The 22,512-nt window shown below is 35.2% G+C and overlaps 1 protein-coding gene across 2 annotated transcripts in view; it reads left to right on the top strand.

Annotated features, from left to right (window-relative positions):
- LOC144978462 (gamma-aminobutyric acid type B receptor subunit 2-like) overlaps window positions 1-18,232 on the top strand; it is a 436,573-nt gene extending 418,341 nt beyond the window's left edge. For both annotated transcript variants that reach the window (XM_078924574.1, XM_078924573.1), the window contains exons 19-24: window positions 279-423; window positions 1,087-1,258; window positions 1,748-2,053; window positions 3,910-4,132; window positions 6,676-6,732; window positions 18,076-18,232. In XM_078924574.1, the coding sequence (XP_078780700.1) occupies window positions 279-423; window positions 1,087-1,258; window positions 1,748-2,053; window positions 3,910-4,132; window positions 6,676-6,732; window positions 18,076-18,138 (966 nt within the window). In that variant the 3' untranslated portion in view covers window positions 18,139-18,232. The remainder of the gene's footprint in view (window positions 1-278; window positions 424-1,086; window positions 1,259-1,747; window positions 2,054-3,909; window positions 4,133-6,675; window positions 6,733-18,075) is intronic.
- Window positions 18,233-22,512: the final 4,280 nt, after the last annotated feature.

A 22,512-nucleotide genomic window follows, 5' to 3' on the forward strand; every position in this document is an offset into this window, starting at 1 on the left:
AAAGTAACACTCCTCTTGTCTCGTCGATCCCTAACAGTTATCGGTGCAAGATGGTTTGTAAAGAGACTTATTCAATGGCTCAATGCCGCGCCGTCCCTACCAGGACTCGAACCAAGAACTTACTGCAAAGGCAATCAACCCTTTCTTAGACGTTCAAAAAATACAGCTCAACTTTAAACCATCATCTCGTATGAACTAAAGTAGCGCAATAAATTCAAAAATTATAAACAAATATATGACCCTTATTTCTACTATTATCCACTTTTTTCTTACTCCAGAAAGTAGCTGATTTGGAAGATCTCCTCCATCAACTAGGCGACGACAAGTCCCTAGAAGACGCTAAACGGGTCACCTCAAATGCCTTACTACACACCCAAGTACAAGATTATGTGTATCAGTCTCCTGGTCGCCTATCCATAAAATGTAAGCAATTTTACATCACATGTGCCGTACAAGTAGTAGTAGTAGTAGTAGTAGTAGTAGTAGTAGTAGTAGTAGTAGTAGTAGTAGTAGTAGTAGTAGTAGTAGTAGTAGTAGTAGTAGTAGTAGTAGTAATAGTAGTAGTAGTAGTAATAGTAGTAGTAGTGGTAGGAGTAGTAGTAGTAATAGTAGTAGTAGTGGTAGGAGTAGTAGTAATAGTAGTAGTAGTAGTAGTAGTAGTAGTAGTCGTAGTAGTAGAAGTAGTAGTAGTAGTAGTCGTAGTAGTAGTAGTAGAAGTCGTCGTAGTCGTAGTATTAGTAGTAGTAGTAGTAGTAGTAGTAGTAGTAGTAGTAGTAGTAGTAGTAGTAGTAGTAGTAGAATAAGAAGTAGTTGTTCTTGCTGTTGATATTGTTTTTAGTAGAAGTAGTAGTATTAGTAGTAGTAGTAGTAGTAGTAGTAGTAGTAGTAGTAGTAGTAGTAGTAGTAGTAGTAGTAGTAGTAGTAGTTGTTGTTGTTGTTGTTGTTTTTGTTGTTGTTGATGTTGTTGTTTTTGTTGTTGTTGTAGAAGTAGTATGTGGTGGTGGTGATATTGTTGTTGTATTGATATTTTAAACATTTATAATGTTACTCAAGAGATTTCACTCGATATCCACTCCATCTTGACAGCATACAATGGCGCCGAGACTGACACAGCCTCCATGTACTCTGTGATGAGTGCCGCCACTACCACCATGTTCATCACAGAAGACTCGCCCGTCCATCATGGCCGACTAGTCAAAGCCAACCGTCTCCATGGAAACAGGATGGGGACGGAAGCCATAGAGATGGCGGGAGTTAGGTAAAGAGTTACAATTTTTTTATTTTTTTTTAGATCGGGATTGTTGATCTTTTTTTTTTATCTTTTCTATATCTTTATATCTCAGTTAGGTTTAATATGTAGTTAACCAAAAATGCAATTAAAGATATAGGATTAACATTAACAAAAATGATATGATGATAATAATACTGTCAGATTTATGGACATTGTTATTATTTTTATCAGTATTATCAAAATCATTCTATCATACCCATAGCATCATCATCATTACCATCACTATCATTATTATTATTATTATTATTATTATTATTATTATTATTATTATTATTATTATTATTATTATTATATCATCATCATCATCATCATCATCCTTCACACTGCTCAGCTCGATACGTAATAAAAGACTTTTGAATCCAATATTATGTCACATATCTAGATCCTCACAGTTCACATTGTTACAGAAAAACAAGTTTTATAGATAACGCTGTAAAGTTCATCTTCTAATTTTAGGTACGGGCCACGTAAGAGCTCTGTTACGTTGCCGCCAGCAGCAGAAGAGGAAGAGGAGGAGCACATCAGTTCCGAAATTGGAACCCAGAAAAAGACTAAAGGACGGAGGTGGCGTAACAAATTTAGCTTTGTGTGGAATGATAAAAGATCAAAACTGCCCGCGCCCGTCAAACGTCCTTCAGTGGCGTCTCCACCTAGACGCGAGTCTGTTCGTAGCCCCAGCACGATCAATGAGGATCCATTTGGAGGCGTTTACTTAGGTCCAGATGAGCCGTCTATTGGGAAATCAGATAACGACCAGTCTCAGTAAGTAAAGGCTGAATGCGAATTAGAACCTGATGTAAGACAAAGATTCAGAGTTAAATTTTTAGATAGTTTGCTCAAATGTAGAATTTCCAATAACAAAACCAACATAACCACATTGTAAATTAAAACCCAAAAAAAATCCTATTACTTTGTCGATGTCAAGTATATGGCATTGTTTTAATCAATTTCATGCATGATTTGCTAACTTTACCAATGAAACTAGAAACGTCAGATTGTCTTACTGCCGCTGGCGGATTCCTTCTTTTTTTCTCTGAGGGATAGCTTTTTGTTTTGATTTGTTTTGTTTTGGGATTTGTTTGCTTTTGATTTTTTGGCGTATTTTTTGTTTTGTTTTCTGTCGGTTCGGTTTTGTTTGATTTGGGGCTGTTATTTGTTTTGTTGTTTGTTTGGGTTTTTTGTTGTTGTTGTTGTTTTTATTTGTTTTTTAATGTATGTTGGATGTTTGTTTTGGTTTTTTTCTTTGTTTCTTTTGTTTTGTTTTTGTATTTTGTTTTTTTTAAATTGTTTTTTTGTTTTGTTTTGTTTTTGTTTTTTGGGATTCTTTTGGTTGTTTTTATTTGTGTTTGTGTGTTTTGTTTGTCTCTTGTATTTTTTTTTTTATCTTGAGATTTTTTTTTTTTGATGTGTCTTTGTTTTTTTTCCGGGAGGGGGGGGGGGTCTTTGTTTTAAATTATTTTTGTTTGTTTTTCAAAGAAGTAGTCGCCCAGAGCCACAAATATATTCAGAGCTCATTCCAGTTTATGTGTCGTTAAATGTCAATTAGAATTGCTTTCTATATTTTGAATAACATGTTAATATAATACACACAAAAGTAATCAAAACTAATATCACCATTCATCCAATAATTTCTGGCTTGGGAGAAAAAATATTCTACTAAAAACCAGAATTAACACTGATTGATTTGACTGTGAGTTAAGTAGAGAGCGGTTGGGGGGGGGGGGATGTCTGAAGCCTGGGATCGTGAAAATACTAACGAAAGAGTGATTCGATAATGGAGAAACTTCGGATGGGAACAATACAGACAATGGATGTTTCGGGTTTGTACCCGAAAGGTCCATTGTCTGTATTGTTCCCATCAGAAGCCTATCCATTATCACTCTTTCGTTAGTATTTTTACTGTGAGTTAAGTCCTCGACCGACTGAGTTACGATGACATTTATAGAAAGGAAGTACTTCTATATGTGACCTACCGTGTCAAACTGGTATTATGTTTGGGTTGAGTGGATTCAAGGAAATTAATTTTATGTTAAAATAATCAGAAACATCAAATTTAGGATTTGTGAAAATTTATTCATTTTAGTTAGTCAAATAATGGAGAATCCGCAAAATTTACAGCTAAAATTAAGATTTGCTACGGACAGGCATTTATTCATGTTAATTATAATACTATCGTTAAACAATTGATAGCTTGAGTTGAATCTAATAAGCTTTCAGCGATCAAAATCGGTCAAATAGTAAAGCCTGTATATGTCGGGTAAATGAATTAGGCAACTCTCGTCCACAAAAATAAAAAGTTAAAAACATGGATCGGCTACAATTCACAAAATTATAAGGCTTATTACTCATAGGGAATTATTTATTTACCTTACACATTAAGTTAGACCGCCGAGAATAATCTTCTTTTGAGTCAAAATCGATCCAATAATATAATTGGTAGGTGCTTGTTAAATTATGCTTGTAGTTTTTTATATATATAATAAATAAGACAATATTTAAATAGTTTTCATTTTTTAACTATGCATTCAACTTCTACTATCAATACCGCATTGGCATAATCCAGTTATGAGACGAGGGGGTCATAATATTTCTACGATCTCTATCTCCGATTAAAACAGGGATGATGAAAATAGAGAGAAGGAACCTCTTCTTTTATCCAACACAACATCATCACCGGCCACAACCACAACAACTACAGTCATCCTCCCACCAAAGAATTCTACCCCCGGGGTCATTCGCTCAGATCATTATGGGCACCCGGTTCTCGAAACCTCGAACGGTACAAACGTTTTGATGGGTTCTTCATTTGGTAGCCTTGAAACTACTAACTTGGGACTTCTTGTATGTAGCATGTGAATGTGTTTATATGTGTTACTAAATTATTCAAAATGGTTAACATCAGAAACACCAGTAAAAAGAATAACTTACAAATTTTACAAACGAACATAAATCAGGATTATTTTTTTTTTATAATTTATTTAAATCTTCGTATAAAGCTTCATTGATTTGTATATTTTATGATGCGCAGGAAAACACAATGACATTATATATCAACACCTTAGAGTGTTTCTTTACTTTCCCTGTAATGTGTAAAAGGAGATTATGATATCTTTGTTCGACTGTAGAAAGGCAATCGGGATCTTTTGATGTTCTCTGCAAAATAATCAAAAGACTCTTTTGGATTGAAATGTTATCAAAAATAAAACAAAAAGTATTCCTTTTGATCTATGAAACCTTCTTTTCTCCATATATACATTGTTTAGTTTTGTTTTTTTTGGGGGGGGGGGGTTTGTTGTGTTATGTAGAAAATAGCAATTGCTCGTTACCCTTTAAATAGGACCTTAGTCGATCGCAAGACATATCCTGCCAGATTTAACAAACCTAGCTACCTCTACTTAACGGGGCTCACAATTCAATCAGGAAAAGGCTTTCTATTAGAAGTAAATACACAAATTATCATTTTATAATCTCTGGTCATTGATGGTCTGTCGTCATGTTGTTCATTGACTTTGACCAAATGCCCCCCCCCCCCTCCCCCAATTCAACAATTGATATAGAAACAAAGTTTTGCGACCAAATGCCCCCCCTCCCCCCCAATTCAACAATTGATATAGAAACAAAGTTTTGCATTTGATTTACATTACTGCTCACTGTGCCTTCTAAAGAAGAGTCAAAGAGTCAAATTGTTCAATCAAGGAATAATTTGATGACATGCGACAAATTGCCATACTAGTTTTAAAGTTGATATGTTAATTTAGACTTTAATCTGGTCTTCTTTGTTTCCATAATTGCACCATTTCAAAGAGGGGTATATATTAAATATCTAAGTGTATTTACAAAAATATTTCTGGTGTTAACCTTTTGAATGAATATATTGCATTTGATAAATATTGCATGATAGGGTTATCATTGATATCACACAAAAAATAGATGAATCACTTTTTAAAAATTAAGCAAAAGGAAAATTTCTATTCTTTTTGTTTCACTCTTAGTTTAATAACACATCAGTTTATAACTAAATAAATTAAAACCCATTTTTCAGAAACATTTTAAATTTTTACAACTTCTTAAAGCATATCTTGACATATTCAATAGAATGTGATAAATGAATAAGAACTCAAACATGTGTTTTTAGAATCTAAATCTAGAATTTTATCTTAGATATTATAATGAATTTCAGTATGAATGCTATCATTCTCTTTGCTGCTGTGCATCCATGATTTGGAATGAGGTGTTTCTTTTATCATCAGGTTTGGTTCACAATTTTGATGGTGGAGCGTAGAACTTTGATACGATTTTATTTTATTTTAAGAGGTCTTTATTCAGAACATCAGAACATAGAACAGGAAAGAATCTACACACATGCACACAAACAGACACACACACAACCATTCTCTCTCTCTCACACACACACACACACACACACGTGCACACGCGCAAGCTCACATATACAAGTCCTTCATATGAAACATTTAACAGATCATTCAGCCTGCAAGAATTTGGTCAAAAATCTCCTTCAAGATAATATGAAATAAACTACCATTTTTAATAGAAAGAAACTAATTAGAAAACATGAACCTTTATATAATGCAATCTACAGTAAATGAGCATGAGATAAAGCAACTAACAAGAACAGAAGTAGAATCGGGCAGCAGAAAACGTTTGTGTCAAGCCTGAGACTATTCCCTTCAAAAGAGACACGCCGATTATTTAATGCATACTTAATATATAAACCTCAGAAGATTACATTTCCCACAGAAAGATTAGCACCATGATTTAACAACATGGCCCATTAAAGCGAAGTTTGTCTCTTTTTTCGGTAGCGTTAAACATAATATTAATACATTAACACTCAATCTGTTCCTTGCTCTTTGAAACATACACACGTTTATTGCAAAGAGTTTTCTGTAGGATAGAGCAGACCTGGCCCTTTGTTTACAGCTCTGTTGTAATCTTTTTTAAAAATCACGTGTTTAAAATATTGGCCAGAAAATGTGTCTTCAAATATCGGTCTATTAAAATGATTCTCATATTGGCAAGAACTCTCAAACCTGTTACTCAGCGAAGGTCTGTTGTATTTTAGCACAGTGATTGACGGTCTAAAACAATCTTTTTTTTTGTTTTGAACATAGGTACCAATCAAAACACCTGGTACATTTTGATTGTCAAGTTACTTCCGGATGGTATTTTCCATTCTTCAAAACCATCTCCGCCATTTGGAAATTTTTGGAGAAAAGGCCAATTCCAGAATTATTAGAATCATTGCCTCTAAAAAAGATTATAAAATCAAAGTTCAAAATTTTATGCTCCATTAGATTTTGAATGCAATTAATAAGTTTATTTTCATTTGATTTCCATTACTAAACAAAAACTGTTCATTTCAGACAAAGGGTCCTGCCGACAACTCGTTAGAAATGTTGCCTAATATGCATGCAATAAGGGTATGTTGGTGGTTTTTGTTTACTAACAATTACTAACTTATCTAATAATCAACTCTTACTTACATTTTCTTTTCTTTCTTCTTATCGAATAACTTTTATCAAAACCTTGTTTATAACAATTACATGTATCTTTGCATTTTAGCAGTTATTATTACTGTCAAACAATCATAAAATGACCACTCTTCATCTTTGACAAAATGGTCTTCTTATGGAGTACGAACAATAGAAAAAATATGCAAATATTACTGGCTTTTTAGAGAACTGACTGCCTTAGCTGGTAACTGCTTAATTACTCTTCCGGTTTAAAACACCATGAATGTGTGTAACCAGTCTTCCATAGGACTAACAATGGATATGTTAAAATTTGAAATATTTAGTAGTGGGATGTATTTGCAGATTCTTATGATTACCGGGCGTAAAAGAACAAGAATGGATGACCTTTATTAACGACCAGCTTTTATTTAGGCTAGAAAATAAGATGCCATCGCTCTAAAACTAGAGGAGAGAATGTACACGATATCTATCCAGTCCTCGGGAAGACTGGTTTGACACTTCCAATGAGATTTGAATCGGTGTTTTGACATCACACTTTTGTTTCCTATTACGATCATTAAAATAGTTCTAGTGCCAATGTGTTTCATGGAAATACCTGACATCTATTCACTATTTCAAAATGCCCCATAGCAAACTTATTTATCAACCTCAATATAGTGTTCTCTGTCTAAAACAAAGTTTCAAAATCTCTCTCTAAAGCACCCATTATATAAATTTGACTGACCGCTTTATTCTAATATTGTTCATGGATGAGCAAACGATCGAACTCATATTTAATGAAGACTACGAAATCTGAGAAAGTTTATTCATTTTCCATCTAGGATCATAAAGAAAATTGTCTTAAAATGCAAAGGCACTCAAGGTTTGGATTTCAAATATTTGGCAAGCAAAACTAGAGCGCATGGCAAGTAGGGGGAAAAAATTAAGGAACTGTATCAGAGAAAAGCAGAAATAAAAGATTTTCACAAATTTGGAAAACCACACAAGCATGTCTGCCCAATTGTTTTTTACAAGCACAAAGAGTGAATCAAACAGAAAGGCGTTAGACATAAGACATCTAAAGTGTCGGAAGGCATTGAATCTGAAGAATATTTCAAACAACTACAGGGGATGCCCCCCCCCCCCTTAAAATACTTTTCGTTGGTTTTTAAAATATTATATTTTCAATAAAATTTGAATCGGAATTCCCGCGTCTTCAATCTACCGTGGAGTGTGGGAAACCGAGTCGATGCATTCAGCAGGTACAAAGCCAAAATTTTACAAATTAATCGTTTGATCCGTTCTCTTGTCCACTTCAGAATATATGAAAACCAAAATGAAGCTTGAAAGCCACTTTCAGGGTTTGTAAAGAGAAATTTATATGCTGAATTCCAAGACTTTACTGGTAACAGCATACAAAGAGATTACATATATATGAGGTTCAACGACAATATTGGCAGCATATTTATAAATTAAATGATAACAACCATTTTTCCGTCCAATGTGAAATTCTCTAGGAAAGAGAAAGAGATGTAGAACGTTTGTTACACAATATAAATACACAGAGGACAGCCAGAGAGGAGATGGGAGAGGCTGACAAGACGATCGAACTCAACTCCACGAAATAAATGCCTCGAAAATGTGATTGATGGTCTCAGGCAGATTGTTTCATGTAGCTTTTCTGATATTAGCAATTATAATCGATCTTTCTAATTGTAATTGAAAAGTTTAAAAATATGTTGCATTGTCCTGATTACGTTAAACAATTTCTACTGTAAATGGCTTCCACTATGCCAAGCATTTCTTTTTTATACTGTATAATTTTGTAATTCAATTATGCTAATAAAACATGTTGATAAGCGCTGAAAGGGAGAAGCTCCAAGGAAACTTCTGTCTAGAATCTAAACTAAATAAATATTATATTTTATTTATTTGTCAGCATTTACTTGCAGGCTTACTTTTTACATTTAATATACGTGGGTGTTTGATTACTTATTGTTTTAATTTATCGCTTGTTTCACAACACACCGGATAAATTGTTTCATTATTTATTAATTTCCCACAGTTTACTATCTGTAGTACTAGCTGCTTATTGCCAAACGATATTTGTGTTCTCATTAAGCTTTAGGTTATTTTAGACATTGCCCACTAATACACATTGTAGCAAACACAACGTGTAAAAGAATTTAACTAAATGAACGTTTTCTTTTTCGTCAACTTTCAACAATTCTGCTTAGTATCTGCTCTGACATGTTAATGATATGCAGCATATTTTCTGTGACAATGATTTGTGCAATATTCAAATCTCACAATTAAAGTTGTGCTTTGATCAGCACATATTTATAAAGTGAATTTTCCTATATTTCAAAATCTCAATCTCATGATGGTAATTTCTATTATATTAGGCTTTTAATATATGTGATCCACTTTGTCCATCCGGTATTATATCTTATATATAAATGTAGATAACTGAGATTAAAGTCACAATGGAAAGATTAAAGAATTTTAAGTTTTCTGAAGTGTATCAGACAAAATAACATTCCTCAACGATAGCATTTATTTGCACTCAAAATTTATTGGCTTAACTTAAGATTCATTGTATGAATTAGTATTAGACTCAATGCGACATAATACCGCCTCTAGACGATTGGACACATATAAAACCAACATAACGTATCAACAAAATTGAGGCTTTTGAATAAAATAATATTTATCACGATCACGGATTCCCAGATAATAAAATTAAGCATCAAACAAGCTCCATGAAATACAGAGAGTGGTATTCGTCTAAAGCTGTAGCTACAGAGAGGCAACCAAATAAATTCTTTAAAGAGTAGTGCAAAATGGGGGACTGAGTCGGATCTTGCATAGCAAGGAACTCTATCGCCTAAAGCTTACTTCACATGTTTACTTGTATCCCGGCGCGTTGGTGGGCTTCATTTAGCATGGTTGAAATGGAGAATATTCTGCGGTTTGTTTGTTTGTTTTTTGTTAGACAACAATGAGACCATAATTTTGAGGGGTCATCAGTCTCGTACAGTACCCGTAGCCAAAGCAAAATTCAAGATCATTAAAAGTTAGATCAAGCAGTTGATGATAAATACAAATCGATTTGTTTATTTATTTGCAATGTACGCTTGTGGATGACAGTCAACAGCTTTCCATGTCACAAATGCCATTTAACCAAATGGATTGGTTTATGTGAGCATAGCTATTCATTTCTTAAGAAGATGTCTGAAATAATACTGAGCCAATTTCCTCAGTTTTTACAGTGAAATGTGAGAAAAGAGATTTTTTAAATAAAATAGTCAATTTATCATTGAAGACAAAAAAAATTGCTCTGCTTGAAATTTATAGATAGTATGCGTTTAGCTAAGAAGCTCACAACATTGCCATTCGGAAGTATAACGGACCAACACACAAAACTATGTGTAACCTTGAACGTTGAAAGTCTGGTTAATACAGTTTAGCGAGAAATACCCATAAACGCGGATGGCAAAAAGGAATAACAAAGACCTGAGTGACGTCGACTTCATACTATCTATATGGAGTTGGCCTCGTAGTTTAGTTATCCTCTAATAATATATATATATATATATAATATATATATATATATATATATATATATATATATATATATATATATATATATATATTTCTTCTTTGAATTACCGAGTTTAGAACATTTAATTTACTATTACCGTGTGAAGAAGTAATAATAATTAATTAATTGCATCATGATTGACAGAACCGATTCCATTGAAACGCATTAACCTTGCTACTAATGACATTTACTAACATGGTATGCTCAGTTTGATATTTCAGTGTGCTATTTGTTGCATGACTCAACCAATAACATCTCCAGCATCTTCTTATATATTTACTAATAATCGCGACTTGGTTATGAAATTGATATCAACTGACTATGTATCCTTATTTCTTGACGTCTACTAACATCAATATCCGGATATGGCTTTTTTCCTTTTTTTTTTTTTTTTTTTGGCTGTTTATCTTGCATCTAACACAACACTATTTTACTCACTTTCGTAACTAATAACTGGATATCGCAAAAAGGGCCTTACTAACAATTATGACAAAGCTTTTTTACCATGTTTTAATTCTATGTATAACAGATAACCGTGTATAATACTTAACCATCGCTGATTTTATCTCCACAGTCTGATAAACTTTTAACATTCACAAAACCATAATATAAACTACAAACTTAAATTCTGCTCTCTCTCTCTCTCTCTCTCTCTCTCTCTCTCTCTCTCTCTCTCTCTCTCTCTCTCTCTCTCTCTCCATTCTACTCCATTCCTCTTCATTTTTATCCTCATATATTTGTTCTTTATTTTTAAGTTGTTATGCGTTCAAATGTTACGGATTTTAAGAGTGGAAAATAAAACATGTTTAATATACGATTCTTTCATCTCCTTGTATTTATCATTATGCCCAATAACACTACGAGAATGCGAATAAATACAAAGAAATGAAAGAATACGTTTCTTCCACCTCTCCAAGTAAGATTATTAGATATTTTGTAACCAAATGGTATAGTATTAGTACTTCTATTCACCATAATTTGTATATTTCTCCTGCTTGAATGACAATTTGACTCAAAACTAAAAACGTTGGATTTGTATTCATGCGCACCAAAATTATTTATAATTCGAAGTGACTATTCTCATCCCCCTAGTCGAGGATGCTAGTCTTCATAATAGTAGTCCACAATTGTTGTATGTTTAATCCAAAGGTTGTAATGCAGTAATTTGTTAAGTTTCTTGTCACAAGTTGCACAATTTTTTTAAAAATCAATCAAATCCAAATCGCAAAAAGCCGGCGACGTTTTTTTCGGTAATCCAATCGGCCGGGGGGGGGGGGGGGGGATGAGAATAGAGGCAGCCTTTATAATTACCAATCAGCTGTCTTTTGCACCTGAATTCACACCAATAAAATGTGCGGAAATATTCTGCAATCGTTGAATAATTTTTTTTATTCAACGCGTTCAGAGCATTATTCAACGATTACGTATTTACTAAGAAAGAATAGGATTTTCCCCCGTATTTCAAAATATGCACATAATATTTTATTTATTCATTTTTATTTTTATATTATTATAGGAGAAACTCATAAGTTACATACTAAAAAGTTTTTATTAGGCATGGTATGTACTTAGAATAATAGAATATCATAGAAGGTTGAGTTTGAAAATATGTTGTTTTTTTTTATAACGATGAGGTCGGAGGAGGGGTTGCAGTGACGGTAATATTCAATTTGGTTGAGTCGGTCAAGTGAAGAAGAAGAAGAAGAAGAAGAAGAAGAAGAAGAAGAAGAAGAAGAAGAAGAAGAAGAAGAAGAAGAAGAAGAAGAAGAAAGAAGAAAGAAGAAGAAGAAAGAAGAAGAAGAAGAAGAAGAAGAAGAAGAAGAAGAAGAAGAAGAAGAAGAAGAAGAAGAAGAAAGAAAAAGAAGAGGAAGAATGAAGGCGAGAAGAAGGAGGAGAAGGAGGAGGAGGAGAGGGAGAGGGAAGAAGAAGAGTCTATAAATCGGATGCAATTCTCAGCATTTTTCTCCAAGATTCCATCGGATGGCTTAAAGTGAAAGTGAAAGTGAAAGTCGTACTTCAATATTCGATCGATTAAAATGAGACCCATTTTGTAAATAAAAAACTCTTAAATCAGGTTTGAGAGTTTTTGACAAGCATAGGGTCGTTTTAATCGGTCGATTTTAGACGGACGAGTTTGTTTGGGTTTTTTTGCCCCCCCCCCCCCCCCCAAATTAAATACTTGTTTTTTTAATACGACAGATTGTGACAGAGTATATTTCCACTTTGGCCAAAAACCTTTCATATCAAATATCGTATCGCTTTATAATGCCCTATACTGAGAATATTTCGATGTTGTGGGAGATTATTTGAATGTTCTCTCTATACTATGGTTGCTTTTAAAGTTGGAAGTCTACTCATTTGTAATGTCGTCGAACGTCCTACAACAGACGAGCGATCCCTTTTATGCCGGGCAAAGACCAAGTCAGTAGAATGTCTTCTTCTTTCAGTCATCATGTGTATAGAAGTATGGGTCCAGGAAAGAAAAACCTTGTTTGGACGTCGGGTTGAATTGTTCTTAGTCAGGCCTAACATCTTTGGTAGTTCCAGAAGGATTAGATATTGCCTGGCATAACCCTTGGTGGAAACATGACGACCCCTCACAAGAATCTCAATGGTCGAATGTGAATACATTACACATCGCTCAATAAAGCATGATGTCATAGTGTGCTCCTTTAGAAACTCGCCTTGATGACCATGCCCCTCCACCTAGATCTTTCATTGATTTTGATGTAGTCGCCAAACAAAACCATAAACAACATGCTATGCTAGAGAAGCACACCAATTAACAGGCAAGGGAGGCTGAGATGAAACATTTTGCACTTAACGAACAAACTGTCTAATTTGTTAACACAGAAATCGTCAACATCTAGAAACATACAATTTTAAACGGACCTCTCCCCCGAAAGATGAAATATGCCACCCATCCATAATAATGGCAAACCTTGCTTTTTTAAAAAAACAACATTGCGAGTGGGGCCACACTAAAAAATATCGCCCTGTAATTGAAATTGTCCAAAGCGCATGAAAGAATGACCTTCTACACATATACAATTCCCTGCCTCAGTCGAGATGGAAATTTAGAAATGCAGATTAGATTTTTTCTGATGGCATAGTCAAATGTTTTCCAAAGCTCTAATGTGGGGAAAAGAAACAAGCAGATGCAACAAACGTTTTCACATCTATACTTAAAAACCACATCTCAAGAGGATTCAGGAAACATTTCATTCCCTGTAGGCTGAACGCAGCAAGTATTGTTGAAAGAATATGGAAAGACGAATGATACAGAAATAGCAGATGAACTTCTTTATTCGCTACATGAAAGTCAGAGGGAGAGATGGATCAAAGTAGTGGAAAACCTTGAACTCAGTCACTCCAATCGTCTTGTCATGCTAGGCAAACCATCAAATAGTTTAATCCAGATTCTCACAAAACAAATACAGCCCCAATAATATTTGCTGATATAATTGCCAAGGAAATCAATCAACGAAGACAGCATACAACAAACAACGAGTTTAAAAACAAAACATAGTAAGAATACCAGAAGATCCTTAATGCTCTACATCAACAATCAACATAGTCAATTTTAACAGTCCCCGTAACGATGAGGGAAAGAGAAGAGGCAATAAAGAAAGTTACGGCAAACCTGCAGGCTTAGATGAAACCTACCGGATATGATAACTTATTTTGGACCAAAGACTGTCATGTAGCTGGTAAAAACTATGACGGAAAGTATATACAAAAGTACCTACCTATCTGAAAAAATGTCAAAGTAACAAAAACACGAAAACCAGGAAACTACCAACGACACAACCCAGCTATTGATCAATATATCTTCTATCCCTAGTAAGAATTGTACTATGTAGAACGAACTGCTCCATATATATACCCACACATGCGCTTCAACAAGCAGGTAACAAAGAGGAACAATGGAGACTCGTCTTTATTGTTTATTATCGTGTTTTGTTGATAAAGGGGAAACCCGAAACACTTTATCTGTCGTCGGTCAATAATTTAAACCTTACATTTCATTACTATTGCCATTTTTAATTATTTATAGGAATAGCTCGACAAATTGTGCTTTGAAATGAACACAAAATCAGTGTCCACATTTTTTTAATCGAACAACCAGCTGGATCACAATCAAAAGCGCCTCAGTCTCTTCAGAAAACAATCAAACATATTTCAGTTGCCTTTGCTGGACACTTCAACTGCCACAGAAACTTCGAGGGAAATGCAAACAAAATTGCAGAACAACATGGAGAGACTCTCAAAAAGTATTGAGAACATCAGCTTTGTCAATCTGCTACATTTTCGAAGAATATTATTCCCCAGCTTGGAAGCGAAGCCCCCACGTACATTTGATAGACTTCATGCTGAGGGAATCAATGGCTGGAATAGTGACAAGATATCTGGAATGGCTCAACTCTATGGCTCCCAACTTTGATCAGCATCGCATCACCTGCACTCAGACTATATATATATATATATATATATATATATATATATTATATATATATATATATATATATATATATATATAAGTGTGCGGCAACTGTCAAGGGGGCCATAAGACAACATGCCACCTAATCCCTCTTGCCCAGTGACAAGCCTCGCTTATCATTACGGGATGATCGTCAGAGCTGAGGGATGTTCAAGGAATTGTCGACAGATGTCCAGTTGGAGATGTTGCCATGCGATACTATTTCTATCCTAAACTTGCTGAACAAATTATAACCTAAGACTTCAAATAAATCCCGGTTTGAGACTTTTACAGGTTCGTGGACACTTTAATCGAATTACATTTTAGTTAACCTTTATTGGTTATTGCCGAAGTGCTGCAAAATAGTGAAGCAAAAGCACAAGCAATCTCTGACACAGCCATACTGATTAACCCTCTCCTCACCAACTACAGGACAATCGTCACATTTGTTACGATGCACTCAACAACTTTCTCATCTGATGTTTTTGTTTCTCATAAAATGTGAAGATAGTTTGTTTATTATAGACATAGAAACTTAACAATGTGTTGTAAAGCTCTTTTTCCTGAACACTCTGATGCATAGAATGTACTTGTAAAACTTCTGTTTGAGTAAGAAAAATCTATTTTTGCTTTGGGTAGGCATGACATTTTGTGGGAAAATACTAAAAATGGTCGGTAACGAGAGAGTTAAGAGGGATCAAGACCATAACTATCTTGATATTGTGCCCACCTTACGGATCGGGTCGTAGCCTTGATTAACTAATAACATGCCATTTCCTTATACATGACATAATAATACAAGGCGACGATCAGCAGAAAGAAAGTAGAATGTATAATATTGTTGTTAGTATTACTCATGGAATAAAAATTTGATTCCATTAGTTGCACGATTGAATACACCTCACATTGTACTTTCTTTTGGTGGTTGTTGCCTTATAGTGTTACGTAATTTTAGCCAATGGCAGTTAACAAGGGCTACTATCCGCATTTGTGAGCATAAATTACTATTTTTGACGCAGTGATAAATAAAATTAGATTTTTGATTGTACGACGCAAGACCTTTTTAGATCATCTGCTTACAAAAATGATAAGTGCTTTTCAAAACCTAGAGGGGTCAAATTCTTGGGTGTTCAGCATACATACAGGAAATTTTGGACACAAGTTTGCAGGACGAGTAATTGCCTTTTGCCCTTGGGGGAGATTTATTTGTTGGGGGATTTGTGGTCATTTTTATTGTTATTTTTTGTTTAGCCGTTTTGCTCTTTTTTTAACATGCACAATCGGAAGTCTTAAATTCATATTGACTATCTCCCCCCCCCCCTCCCAAATAAATGGCTAAAGGCAATAATTAGTCCTGCAAACTTGTGAGCATTTTTATCACATGTGTCCGAAAAGTGTCTATGCTGAACACACGAGAATGTGAGCCCTCCAGTTTTTGACAATGCAATAAATTTGCTTCTCTACAAAGACCGTTCTATCTATTAGATGATGTACCCAAAATCAGTGCTCAATAGTAAAAGTAATGCGCCGTGCCAATCTTGTCATCTAAATCTATTGATTTCAGCAGAAGTTTTGTAAATATTAATGTGTAAATAATGCGTATAAGATCTCTGATATTTAAGATCACACCATGCGGCATTACAAAGACACTCAGTACGAGGGACACGCCCGGGTATTGTAGTGTTGAGTCACTCGTCTTTGGATAAGAATGTGGCTCATTCGAATCACGGTAAATCTAATGGGGTTTTTAACAATTTTCTTGTGATCTCGGGTTAAATGATTAATCCTTATATCTTCTTTTTTACAAGTCTCGGGGGCGAAGTGGCCGAGTGGTTAAGGCATTGCCCTGTGACCCGGAGATCCCGGGTTCAAGCCCCGCTTCAGGCATTTTCGTATTTTTCCTTGGGCAAGACTATTAACCCCCAATTTGCTCACTTGGACAACATGGGTGATTCCTGTTGTTATCAGACATCTTGTTTGATGACTATCTATATTCCTTCGTCGAATGCCTTGGCAACGATATCTTATGATGTCGTGGTGGAAGGCATATTTTTTTTATAACCCAAATTGTTATTTTTACCTTATTGTAAGAGATATTCTCGTACTCTCAAAGCAACACAAAATAGTTTCCATTACAACAATGTTAAATCAAGCCAGCCCATAAATGACATTGATTATCAGAGACACCTGCAATGTGCACGTTGCTCATATTAGGGGAATGCGCTTGTCACCAGTTGTGTCCCCTGGTCGTGTCAAAATATTGAAATTGATACGTCGCAACACCAGATATCAGCCTAACATGCGTAGCTACTTGTATTGATTAGTGGTATGACACTCGCTTTCGAATCGGAAGGTCCTGGGCTCGAGATTCGAGCGGCGCATAGTTGAGTCCTTGCTAGGCGGTAATACAATTTTATTTCCGACAGGGACAACGCGCTTAACGGCCAGTTAATCATTTTACACCTGAGTACAGTGAGAGAATGGGAGTAAAAAGCCTTTTCCAATGACTCAACTATGCGCCGAGCGAGGCTCGACCCCAGGATCTTCCGATCCGAAAGCGAGTATCATATCACACAACCACATAAAGCACAAAAATCTGAAGAAAAAATATAAATTAATGTTAAAGCACTTATACTTAGGACTTCCTCTTTTATGTGGATTTATGATCTCGGGGTATGACGCTCGCCTTTGAACTGGTAGGGCCCTGGTTCGTGTCCCACTCAAGAAGGCGCAAAGTTAGTTATTTGAAAAGGCTATTCATTAAAAATTCTCACCGCATTCAAATGATTAATGACTATTTTGTTAGTAATTATGTTGTATCTGTCGAAAAATCATGTGATATATATATATATATATATATATATATATATATATATATATATATATGTATATATATATATATGTATGTATGTATGTAACTTTATAACTTTGTACCATAGAAATAAATATATAGGACGCGTTTTCAAAGTTATAAAGATACATACATACATACATAAATACATACACACGCAAACTACCGCTTCAACACGGCATTATGCTGAATAGAACTATAGACTGCTTGTATATAGTGCTTTAAAAAAGTTAAAACTTCTCGTTTTGTTTTGACTTTAAATTTACATTTTGATATGTTTTTACTCCAACCTTGTCCCACTTTGAGACGTTGGGTCTCAAACATTATCTTTCTATCTGTTTTAACATAATTCACTCTAACAATCTCTCTCTGCAGGGATCTCAGACAGACGCTTTTTACCAAGAAATCTCCGCCTCAGACGACATAGTGCTCCTCTGAGTATCTGGACGATTGCCGAGTCTTCCAACGAGGAAAGCCTCCAGGAACCGATGGCGATGCAACATCATCTTCATCAGCAGTTGGAGCAGCTGGAGCAAAACCACAACGACGCTCCCGTCTTAGTGAAACGTCCAGGTTTCTTAGATGTGTGCGTCAGGTCACCAGATACGATCACAAACAGTCCGTTGACTGACGTCACTGACGTGGACGGGTGCCCGGAACTTATAGATACCACGGGTCTACCTGGACACAGTATTCAAACGTTTACATTTGATGGAAATCTTGAATATTAAACAATTAAATTTTAGAAAACTCACTGGAGCAAATTATTAACAGAGACTAAAATGATACTCTCAAGACAAGAAACTTAAGGGACTTCATGCTATGTGGGTTTTTAATGTCAAGTCGGTAAACATAGCACCTGAGTACAGATGGTTTGTGTTTCAGTAAAATATACACATAAACTTCTACCCGCCATATCAATCGTGCAAAAACACAAAACTATGTTTAACCCTCTCCTGACCAACTACAGGAAATCGTCACATCCGTTACGACACATACAACACTTTTCTTATTTAGCGAAGTGCCCGAGTGGTTAAGGCATTGCACTGTGATCCGGAATGTCCCGATGTTAAAGTTCCGCTTCAGGCACTTTCCTTTTATTTCCTTGGTCAAAATTATTAACCCCCAATTTGCTCACTTGTGCAACATGGATGATTCCTGTTAACATCAGACATACTGTTTGTTGGATTCTCTTTTTTCCTTCATGGAATGCATAGGCGGCAGGATCTTATGGTGCCGTTGCGATAGGGCGGAATTTATTTTTATAAAGCACAGAATTTGAAGACAAAGCTTTGTAATATTTACAAGAACTCAACAAAGCTATCTGTCTATGTATCGCGTGCACTTATTGCTTTTAAAAATTCAATTAATGTGTTGGGTCGGCATGACATTTCATTTTTTTTTAATCTACTGGTCGGTAAAATAGGGAGTTAACTTAAATGTTTGTAAGGGAGAATTTAGTGAGAAGCAGCAATTACCACTTGAAAACAAAAAGCTGCAAAAAGTTGAGCCAAATTTAAGTTATGTTCCAAATAATCATTATGAACGAGAGGATGTTTACCGACTTGACACGGCCTGACATAGATACACGTCGTCTACTATTAAATTCCTATTATCACTCCAGAAGTTTCTCGTCTCTGTATTCTAGTCTCGGATATCAGAATACCGTTAAATGTGACCCATCGCCTCAATAGGGTATTATGTCGGGGGGGGGGAAGGGGGGGGGGATGCCCCCAAAAAATGAATTTAATTTTCACTATTGGGCTGAAGCCGACATGGTACCACGTAGAGAGATTTGACCACTAAATACATAATTTTGCAACAAAAGGAAACCTCTTTGCCTCTTTGGATTTTGGATCATTCTGATTATTTACAGTATTGCGCGGCTATGTGGTCTAGTGGTATGAAACTCGTCATTGGGAACGGAAGATGGAGGATTAGCATCCTGGTCTGAGCGATGCATAGTTGAGTAGTTGGAAAGGGCTATGTACACACACTCTCTCACCGTCTTCAGGTGTAAAATAAATACTTGGCCGTGAACTGCGTTGTCTCTGTCGAAGATAAAGATTGTAATAGGAGATGTCTTTCCTACATGTTAAGTGTTGCTGTTGGCTTGGGTTCCCTTGTTAATCGCTTTGAGCACGTTTAGTGGATATTGCACTATACATAGTGCTCGAAATGCTCTAGTTTATTTGGGAAGAGGGGGGGTATAGTTATTTCCCTTGGTTATTTATCAAATGAAATGTCTAACTAAACTGTCACAAAATTGGTTTTACTTTTATTGGTCTAAAATCAAGGGGGCGAAGTAATCCTTTGCGAGGGTACTGCATTATTATGGGGCAGCGTGGCTCAGCGGCACGGTCTTTGCTTCGTACCCAAATGGTACCGAGTTCGACTACCCGCCTCGTTATGTTGCTTTGAGCAAGTCACCTCGCCCTAACTCACTTTACGGCGCTGCACTGCGGCTGACGCCTGGATTATTCCAGTCTTCCCTTGGAATAGACCATGAAGACAAATTTCTCCTTGGGGGTGAATAAAGGGAATTTATTATTATTACTACTACTACTATTATTATTATTATTATTATTATTATTATTATTATTATTATTATTATTATTAACGACAAAACAAGGCAAAATACAAAGGGGGGGCGGATACATGTGTCAGTCAGGATCCGCCAGTATCAAATTGCCAAAAGAAAAATCTTGTAAATTAATTTTGTTCAGCATTTTCCTACTATGTCGAAGGATGATAGTGAACTTACTTTTCTACCACTGTATTGATTGTTATTTGCCTGGTGTTTGTCATTTTCTTGGTTTGAAATAGCTAAGTTTTGCTACATGCTATCTATGATATATTATGGATTATGTCCTGAGAAAGAGGAGAGTGAGAGAGAGAGAGAGAGTGAGAGAGAGAGTGTGTGTGTGAGAGAGAGAGAGAGAGTGTGTGAGTGAAAGAATGAGAGAGAGAGAGAGTGAGAGATCGTGTGTTTTATGTGCGAGAATTTCTTTGTAAATATCTCCTCTTTTGGAATTTGCATTGGTGAATGTAATAAAGCATATTATGATAGTGTTTTTCTCTTGGGGTTTTGTGTATATGTATGCGCGAACGCGTGTGTGTGTGTGTGTGTGTGTGTGTATGTGTGTGTTTATGAGTGTGTGCGCGTGTGTGTGTGTGTGTTTGTATCTTGAAGGGATCTCCAATCAGAAGGGCTTAGATAATATGATTTTATTCTATTTTTCCCCCTTCTTCATCCCTTAAATGCCACGCCTTGACTCATGAAGATTATGGCGTGCGTGATTTTCTGTTGGAAATTCCCTATCAAAACGGTTAACTACTTTGAACTTGAAGTAAAGAACATATAGATCTTTTCTTTTCTGAAGGTTCTTTCAGTAAATAGATATGTATTCTCTGGTAGAAAGAAGACATCCTCCGTGGGGGTTTTTTTGCATAAGATATAGGGATAACGCTGTTTTTTAATAATAACTGGCCTTAAAACGTGTGTTGCTCTTAGTGTATCTGGGTTTGAAATTAACACTAAGTTATTTCTCATTTTATGCAGCATCGATGGTATAGCTCTCATTCCTCTTGATTAAAGAGATTTTCATTTTTTTTTTTATTTTCCTTTGACATCTTTCAATACAATTCTCTGTTGATAGTTTCTCTGGTAGAAAGAAGACATCCTCTGTGACTCTGTGGGTTTTATTATTTTTTGGTATAAGATATAGGGATAAAGCTGGGTTGTTTTTTTTAATATCTGGTCTTAAAACATGTGTTGCTCTTAGTGTTTCTGGGTTTGAAATTAACACAAGTTATTTCTTATTTTATGCAACATGGATGATCTAGCTCTCATTTCTCTTGACTAAAGAGAGTTCCATTTTTTTAAATGTTCCTTTGACATATTTCAATAATTTTCTCTGCTGGTTGTTGAGGCAACCGAAACAAGTTTCAAACCGTTGCATGCTTTTTGTTTTACATCAAGTTAAGGGTAATCTCCAACGTGCATATTTTTGTAGGTCTTGTAACTGAATGCAATTATTCATCTATTAGTATTAGTGTAATTTACAAGTTTACCCATTGGTTTGATAGTATTTCTCATTTAAACAATGAGACAACACGACGTTGGGTTACAGTGATACTGGGCTGCTAGAAGCGGTGGACTGTAAAAAAGTAATAAAGAAAAATGAATATAACAGCTTCAAAAAAGAACAAAATACCAAACACTGAACATTTCGGGCTCAAAACCCTTCTTCAGCCACCAACAATAACAAAAACAATAAAGACATAAATACATTACTAAATTCCAGATAGACGACCGAGATATATATGTCGTCTATCTGGAATTAGTAATGTATTTATGTTTTTTGTTCTTGGCTGAAGAATGGTTTTGAGCCCGAAAAGCTCCGTGTTTAGTATATCTATTTTCTTTTTTGAAGCTGTTATATTCCTTTTTGTTTAAGTTGGGTTACATAGCATAACATGACACATCTTTGTAAGGATTGCTTAGGTCAAAAGTCTTTTGAATACCATGTGATGTGAACAAAGGTACAGGTCAAAAATTTCCTGATATTATGATCACAGCATATGGTCATCTTGTACATCATGAACAATCAAAAATATAATGATTAAAATGTGATTATTAAATATATAATATTTTAAGTTAAGGAGTTCCTTGTCAATGTTATTTTTGAAGTGATTTTTTATACTTTTGGAGTACTTGGTTATGGATTGTAAACTTCCATAATGTATTAACTGTCCTTTCAATAAAAGATTTTAGCCGAATAGATGTTAAAGAATGTACTAAAATGAGGG

This window comes from Berghia stephanieae, chromosome 8 (genome assembly GCF_034508935.2).
Source record: "Berghia stephanieae isolate SIO BIC M18660-M18661 chromosome 8, UCSD_Bste_1.3, whole genome shotgun sequence".
In the NCBI taxonomy this organism is placed as follows: Eukaryota; Metazoa; Mollusca; class Gastropoda; order Nudibranchia; family Aeolidiidae; genus Berghia; species Berghia stephanieae.